At 50.4% G+C, this 8,464-nt stretch overlaps 1 protein-coding gene across 2 annotated transcripts in view; it reads right to left on the bottom strand.

Annotated features, from left to right (window-relative positions):
- Positions 1–8,464, bottom strand: part of Cmip (c-Maf inducing protein) — a 209,822-nt gene that overhangs the window by 39,231 nt on the left and 162,127 nt on the right. For both annotated transcript variants that reach the window (XM_021220262.2, XM_029532451.1), the window contains exon 5: positions 5,456–5,497. In XM_021220262.2, the coding sequence (XP_021075921.1) occupies positions 5,456–5,497 (42 nt within the window). The remainder of the gene's footprint in view (positions 1–5,455; positions 5,498–8,464) is intronic.

Raw genomic sequence — 8,464 nt, 5'->3', positions numbered from 1 at the left:
AGAAGAAGAAGAAGAAGAAGAAGAAGAAGAAGAAGAAGAGGAAGTAGAAGAAGAAGTAGAAGAAGAAGAACAAAACAGATATCACCTTGTTATTCTGGTCCCATTTCTATGGCTGGGCAGTTCCAAGAAACTCAGGTCAAGGGTTTCCGGCCCCATTGCAAGGCAAGTTCCCGCCTCTCACCACCCCACCCTGATAAAATGACAGCATTCACAGTGGAGGTCCTTGGTGGCCTGTGCCGTCCTGTGTGGCTAGAACTGTGTGGCTTGTCCATGTGCACTGAGTTCCTACCGATCCACTGAGAACGGGAGTCTGAGCTTGGAGAGGTGGGGGGAGCACCAATCCAGGGTGCACAGCGAGCCGGCAGCAGAACCAGGACTCGGAGCCACTCTAGTGACCTCATGTTTGGGTTACTGTTCATTTTGCATATCACCAAGGAACGGAAGAGAGTCTGGGGACAACGACTACATTGAAGGAGAGACGGGCTAACGAGGGACAGCACTGAAATGAAAGACAGAGGGAAGCCTCCCGGTGACCTGAGCAGCCAGTACACCCTCTCCTCTGTCTCCTGGAAGCAGACCATGCCCAGTTCTCTGCTCCAGGGCCAGGCGACCCAGCATGGCCCTGCTGGTTAAACAAAGGAAGGTTTCAGGCCACAGGGGCAGCAACAGGATGGGAGGTCCCTTCTCTGCTCGTGAGGCACTTCCCTAGCTCTACTCCAGTACCAGTGCAGGGCAGGGTGTGGTCCCCTTGGGTTGGGTCCCTCTAGTTCCCATCAGGCCTCCTTCCTAATGGATGTGAATTACATTGTGGGGTGGGGAGAGCTAGTTCGGCACCGACAGCCACTGCCAAGTGCCCCATCCAAGTCATTCCTTCACTGATCCATTAGCCCACAGGGACAGATAAAGAGACAGTGGAGTGGGTCAGGGATCCCTCCAAGGCCTTTGCTGGTCATAAAGTGATGACCGTATTCAAACGCGTTGATAGAAACCAATAAGCGGGTTTCCATTTTTTGGTGGAATCTTTCCGGAAGCTGTGCCCTTGGCTTGGCGTGTTAGATAGGACAGCTCATGGAGAATCATGAGAAAAGAACCAAACTGGCATTTGGCAGACCCTGGAGCGTTGAAGCCACTGGACCGGAAAGAGCAGCAGTTAAAGAAAAGTAACAAGCACGTCCAACCGGAAGCCCCCGGATCGCCATGAATGCTGTTCATAGAATCATGAACTTAAAGACATGGCCAGACCTGTTGATGTGCTTGCAGAGTTAAGGAATTGCTATGAAATCTTGGTGACCCGACTTTGGTCCCAGGACCCCATACAGAAGGGACAACTGAATTGGTTCTATAGGGTTGTCTGTTGATACACACACACACACACACACACACACACACACACACACACTCTCACACACACAATAAGTAAATAAACACTGAGAGGTTTTCGTCATTATTTTGGTAACTCAGCGCATGGCTCCTGAGCGCCAACCCTGCAGATGACGAAGCTGTGTCATGATGTCAAAAGGCACCTTTATAAAGTAGGTCTCCTGAGGGTGAACTAGCCCTAAGGGGTACCTGGTACACATCAAGATACTTCTGTCCCAAGGGCCTCTAGGGAGTAAAGGCCTGAGAGGAAGGATGTCACACTCTCCCAATGCCCAAGGTACCTTCAAAATGAGGAACCACCCTCTTCAACTGTTGCTATGAAGAAGGAGACGCACTTGAGCAACGATTTCACAGAAAGCCCTGGAAGGTTCTCCAGGCGACACTGACAGGCGGGGTGACAGATGTGGAACACGCCCTTTGTTACCCTGCTCTTTAAGAACAAGACCCAGGGCAGAAGCTGTTGCTATGGATGAACAATCTCCATGGAGGAAGGTAACGGGGGCGGGGGAGGCAAGATCACCTTCCTTCCTTCCTTTTTTCAGTTCTAAGGCTAGATGATCCAGGTGTCACCCACAATAACTGGAGGTAACACTTGACTACCGAGCCACATCCCCGGCCCCTCACTAGGGGATTGTAGGCAGGGGATCTCCCACTGAACCAATCTTGCAGCCCCCGTGTTATTCCCAGAAAGGGTCTCATTAAGTTGTCTGGGGCTGAACCTGGACTCATTCTGTAGCCCTGGTAGGCTTGGAAGTTGTGAGCCTCCCAAGTACCTAGGAGAACACGCCTAGGAGTACCTGTGCCAGTAGGCTTGGCTCAAAACCTCAACACCATCATCATCATCATCAACAACCACCACAATGAAATACCAGCAATGGCAAAGTTAAGTCAGAACTCCCTCCATAGACTCCTCATCTGCATATTCAACAATCATGGCCCAGAATTATTTGGAAAACAAAACAAAATACCTATCTCTGGACAGAAAGAAGAGACTTCTCCTGCTAATGTTCCTGAGGCTCTACCATATGACAGCTGGCACCTGTTCACATTGTACCAGATGTCCTATAGATGAGGTAATGCACACGGGAGGATGGGTAGAGGCTATAGGTCAAAACATCCTGTCTTTCAAAGTCTGAGACAATTGAAGAGTCTAACACCACAACCAAAGGTCCGTAGGGGCATCTTTTTTTTTTTTTTTTTTTTTAATTTATTTTGGTGGTGCTGGGAATTGAACCCAGGACCTTGCACTTGCTACCTAGGTGTCCCAGACACCAGACACTGCCTTGTATATGTATGGACTGTGTACCGTGTGAGTGCCTGGAGCTAGGGGACAGTTATTAACCGCCATGGGTGCTCCGCAAGGGTAACTCTTAGCTGCTGAACCATCTCTCCAGCCCAGGGACAAGTGTTCTTAATAACACTAAAATTTCTTCAGGCGGGCTGAAGAGATGGCTCAGCCGTTAAGAGTGCTGGCTGATCTTGCAGAGGGCTTGGTGCAGTTCCCAGCACCAACATGGCAGCTCAACCATCTCTACCTCCAATTCTAGAGGAACCAAGGAGCTCCTCTGACTTCAAATGGCACTTCTGGCACACGGTACACAGACATACGTACATGCAGGCAAAAACACCTACACACATGAAATAATAGTTATTATTATTTTTTCTTCAGTTCTTCTAGTAATTGGCATAGCCAGGTGGTCTAGATTCTCTGAGCTTGAATCTGTGTTAGCATTAAGTCTGCTTTCTTTCCCATCACAGGAAGTGGCCCCATCCTGGGTGTGTGTGCCAGCCCATGTGCCTCTGCTGGTACCCAAGTCGTACCCACTGATGCTATGGCTTGGGGATCTGGCTGGTGGAATGAGAAAAGCTCATTCAAGTTCCGATAGAAAAGTTGGTACATAGAGAAGAACCTAGTGCTGCTACAGGGGACTGACTGTCAATAGGTTAACTATGAGGACACACTCCAGGCTGGAAGGGGGGAGGCTCCAGCAGATGTGGTAAGGATGTGATCCCCTCATGATGGTGGTTATGGTAGTGAGAGGATGCGTGGGAGGAGGGGGAAACTAGAGTGTGTGTGTGTGTGGGGGGGATAAGGATGGGTCTTAATGTGGCCACGTTAGCCAGGATCCTCAGAACAAACTTCTCCCTAAGGCTTGTATGATAGAGCTTCTTCCTCCCTCTAGGACCTGGGGACACAACATCCTCTATAATTCTCAGACTGGCACTGACCCGGAGGGTTTCACCCCTGCCTTGTGCAAACACAGGTCCATCCTTTAACCATCTTTCCTCAGGTGACACGCCCCCATCCTTCACATGACCGGGTCCTGGAAGCACCCTGCTCTCATTTCCTCTTAGCCCCACCCCTACTCTGGCAGAAGAGACCAGCTGCCTCTCCCCTGTGCTCTTCCACCACCCAGAACCACCCCTGCCCTTGATGGAGAGATCATGATCTGACCTGCTGGGGCCCTGGAAGGAAGTCCTCAATGGCAGGCCTGGCCTCTGGTGGCCACGGGCTGTGAGGTTTGCTTACTCGTGCTAACTCATTGATAGGATACTGGGAGGAGGTGCTGGAGCACCCAGATTGGCTTACCCCATCCTGGCAAGAGCAGTCAAAGGCACCGGGTGCTGGGCTAATGGAGGAGGCTCTGCTGACCCCACTGAGCTTTGAAATGCCAGCGGCTCACCTCTTGGTGTGAACACAGGCTCAGTGCGATAAGCCCCAGGGGCACTGGAACTGGCATGTTACCCCCCCCCCCAAGCCACAGCCCCTCCTCACAGGCTCACCCTGGTCTCTCCAGAACAGGGTCCCGCTCCATCTCTATTTCTGGCTCTATTTCCCAGCTTCTTGTTCCCGTGTGCTTTAGGCTCCAGCATCGCTGAAGCTCCCATAGTGCGCACTGTGTGGCTTTAACCTTGGCGCCTTTACTCATCTGGCATCCTACTGATGCTTCAAAGCCCAGCTCAGATGTCACCACCCTGGGAAGCTCTCTCTCTCTCTCTCTCTCTCTCTCTCTCTCTCTCTCTCTGGCCCTGCCTCCTGGGTTCTGCCACTGCACACTATGGTGCAGTGACTACGACCTGTCTTCCCACAACCGATGAGCTCGGGGCAGCAGGGTTGTTTCTACCATGTGTGGACTCAGGTAAGAGCTGGACATACAATACACGTCATCAGTCTCTACCACTGTCTAGATAGCCTTCTGGGCTCTGCGAAAAATGGAGGACTCACTGTACCAGCAGGGTTTCTCCTTCTCTGACCTCGTCTGGGTAGGCTAGAAACCCTCACACACCTCTGCCTGTGGGATGCCGTGTAGCCTTGGTGAGATTACAGGTTCAGCTTCCTTTCTCCCAAGAAGAGCCTATCGGCTAGCACCTGGGATTCTTGAAGTGCCTCCCCACGCTAACGAGGCAACTCGGTACCCGAGCCTTCAAGCAATGACCTTTGCCCACCCTGGATATTCCCAACCACCTTTTCCCAAACTATACAACCCTTGACTCACCCAAGGACGGCTGATCTGTCTCCCCAAAGCTGTTCCCAGTGTGTTGTTATTACTGTTTGTACTCGCAGGCCATCCTGAAGCCCGGTTCATGAGCTGCACCCTACACCCTCGTGGGCCAGTGGCCAACGACCCCAAGAAGAAGGGAGACCCACAGCCCGTGCAATCCCATGTTTCTCTTTCCCGTTAGGTGTCTCAGAGCTTAAAATTGCCCGGGAAAAATATTTCAAACCCAAAGGTGCTTAGAACACTGTTGAATTCTGAGAAAGACGAGCTTACTGTATGTACCAGAGGGGTGTAATCCTGGTTTTATGCAGGAGATTAATTAGGAGCAAGAAAGAGCAGGTTTACCTGCCCAGTGTCAGGGCAACGGAGACCTGCTTGCAGTGAACCCCAAAGACTGATCATCACGGCCACCCCCGGGGTAGCTGAACTCTGCAGCGAAGGGTGGGGGTGGGCAGCCAGCCAAGTGACTCAAGCCCTGTGGCTGTGGCGCATGCATACTGTGCTCTGCGGAGAATCTTAGTCTGGACACCAGGCTGGGGCTTGGGGTGGAGGGTAGGGGATGTCAGGCAACTTACCACAATGATGTTCTCATGCTCCTGAGTGGTCAGGTTTGTGTTCTAAAAAGAATTGGGCAGAGAAAGACGGAAAACACAATCAACAAAAAAAACGGGCATTTGATCCCAGGGATCCAGAGCACGGCGGACTGTTTCCAGTGTTCCCAACCCTTACCCCCAACCACACGCAGTGATCACTTTCTTCACTCAACATACCAGGGCAACTCTGGGACAGGCAGGAAAGTGGCTTGTCATCGTTAACTCTCAACCCTGCCCAGACTGGCCTGTGGGCATGTCCGTAAGGGACTATCGAGATTTGATTGTTGATTGATGCAGGAGGGCACAGCCCACTATGAGCAGCACCATGCCCTACGCAGCTGGTCTTAAGCTGTATAAGAGAGCTGAGTGTGAGCTAGCAAACAGCTTTCCTCCATGGTGTCTGCTTCAAGTTCCTGCCCTGACTTCCCTCAGTGTGACTTGGAAGTGGAAACAAACGCCTTCATTTCCTAAATTACTTTTGGTCAGGGTGTTTTTTTAAAAAACCAGAACAGAGGGTAAAAGGAAAACTGAGCTTCCCACCCACATCTCACAGCTCTGAAGCCGTGGTGACTCAAGTCTTGTTGAGACTCCATTACTCCTTTGACAAATGGGGGTTCTAATACTGGCATCTCCTGGGACCATGGTCTGAGGATTCTGTGTTTTAACAACACTCCTTAGAACCAGAGGGCAGGCTCATAACAGAAGAAATCAGACCTTTTGTGAATTCACATTCGGTGCCAGGTAAACCTTTTATTTTAGATCAAGGTTATTTCAGTGGTTCTCAAGGTAGGCTCCCAAGAAACACGGGTGTACCACGAGTGCCCCTCCAATGTCCCAGCTAAATGCGCATCTGAGCAACAGATCTCTAAAACAAAACTAGGTTAATAAACTTGTTTTGTGTTTTTTTTTTTTTCTCTCCTCCTGGATCTGGAATCTGTTAAACTGACTGTATTACTGCCTTCCTGCGAGCGTGTGAAGAAATGGCAAGAAGCATGGGAAATTTCAAAGCACTTGCTGTTCTCTTTGACGCCAGGCTACGCTGCCTCTTCTGATGGACCCAGGCTGTCACCGGAGTGTACTTGCATTTCGTAACAGCCACATTTGGAGCTGAAAGCAACTCCTGATTTGATCAGAGCTGGCCCAATGCGGGGGACCTTGCCCCTTACCATCACAACAGGCCAATGGGGAGTAGGAACACTGAGCAGCTCTGCACTAGCTAAGGCCAAAGGACACCTGCCTTCGCCCCAGCGATGTGGAGGACAGGAAACGGAGACAAAGGCTCTAAGCACCGAGGAGGGGCCGCCCACTATCTTGAGGATAAAGTACAAACAGAGCATGCTTCTTTGACTATAATAACATTTTTTCCTTCTGTGGGGCCAATTTCTAGAGGACTCTTAAAAATGCTAGTCACTTTGAGTCACAGCAGATGAAAGCCAGCCCTGCTCTTCCCTTATGGTGGCAGTGAGCTTTTAGAGCTTCAAACAGTTTGTTTTCCACTCGGTACACTGATTACGTTTCATTTTTTACTTTGAAAACTTTCTCTGCTATATCCGTCCATCCGTCTATCCATCTATCCATCCACGGAGCTTTTAGAGCTTCAAACAATTTGCTTTCCACTTGATATACTGATTCTGTTTTGTTTTTTCACTTTGAAAACTTTCTATGCTACATCCGTCCGTCCGTCCGTCCGTCCGTCCATCCATCCATCCACTCACCCACCCACCCACCCACCCATCCGTCTAGTCCTCGGGATGCACCCATGTCAAAGCCAATCAGGTGGAGGTCAGAGCACAATCCACAGGATTTGTTTTTCTTTTTCTGCCCTGTGGATTCTGGTCGTAACTTGGGCCATCAGGCTAGGCCACAAAAGCCTTTTTTATTCCTCTGTGCTGTGTCACCAGCCCCTGCTTTATGATGACAGTTTTGTCTTCTTGACTACCTGCTGACTGTTACTTGGAGCTGATCACAGAGCAGCCACTGACCTGATGCACAAGGAAACAGTGTTGGAGTGGTGACCTGAACCTCCACCAGGCCTGAGTCCAAAGGTTTTATTTATTTATTTCTTTATAGCATCCAACCCTGGGGCAGTTCTCTATGCTGGGCCGTGTGGGCACCCATACATCTCTCTGAGAAGCGAGAAGCCTTGTTGTGAACATCCTGTTTGCCGGACAGGGAGACCTCTCCCCGGCATAGGACTTTGTTGGTTTGGGGTATTTTAAAGATGTATTTATTCTATGTGTATCAGTGTTTTGTCTGCATGTACGTGCAGGTACATACAGTTGTGAACTGCTGCTTAGGGGCTGGGAACTCACTCAGCAAGTGCTCTTCACCACAGAGGCGTCCTGAACCATCTCTCTTTTGTTTGATTCCCCGCCCCCCCCCCCCCCAGACACGGTCTCATGTACCACAGACTGGCTGGGAACTCACTATGTCACCAATACTGAATTCTTGATCTTTGGCCGCCACCTCTCAAGAGCTGGGATTACAGGTGTGCCCCCACCTTAGCCAGCTATCTCTCCAATCTATGCCTATGAAGGCATCAATGTCTCAGAATGTGAGCCTAGCTAACGGGTGAGCCTGGGGACAGTCCCTAGCTGGCTGGCTACATAGCTCAGTGTCTTTACAAAGCTACTAACTGCTTATGATAGCTAATCTTCACTAGCAACTTGGTAGAACCTAAAATCACTATGGGAACACAAACCTGGACGTCTCGGGGAGAGATTTTCTAAATGTGGGTTAATGGAGGTAAGAGGACCCACGCCCTAAATGGGCAGCAGCATCTCTGGGATGGGGAAGAGGGCCTACCACAGGCCAATAGTAGAGATCTTCCTGGGGACAGCCCAGTGTGCTGGAACTGAAGGGTTGGACAATGTCACATCCAGATGGAATAAAGGTTCTAGGCCAGTATGGACTTGTCTTTTGCTTATGAGTGAGGACAGCAAGGTCTCCTATTGGGTGGAATGTGTACAAAAAGAGGTCCCTACTGCTATG

The sequence above is a fragment of the Mus pahari genome, chromosome 20 (assembly GCF_900095145.1).
Source record: "Mus pahari chromosome 20, PAHARI_EIJ_v1.1, whole genome shotgun sequence".
In the NCBI taxonomy this organism is placed as follows: Eukaryota; Metazoa; Chordata; class Mammalia; order Rodentia; family Muridae; genus Mus; species Mus pahari.
This window is presented reverse-complemented; position numbering and strand designations above follow the sequence as displayed.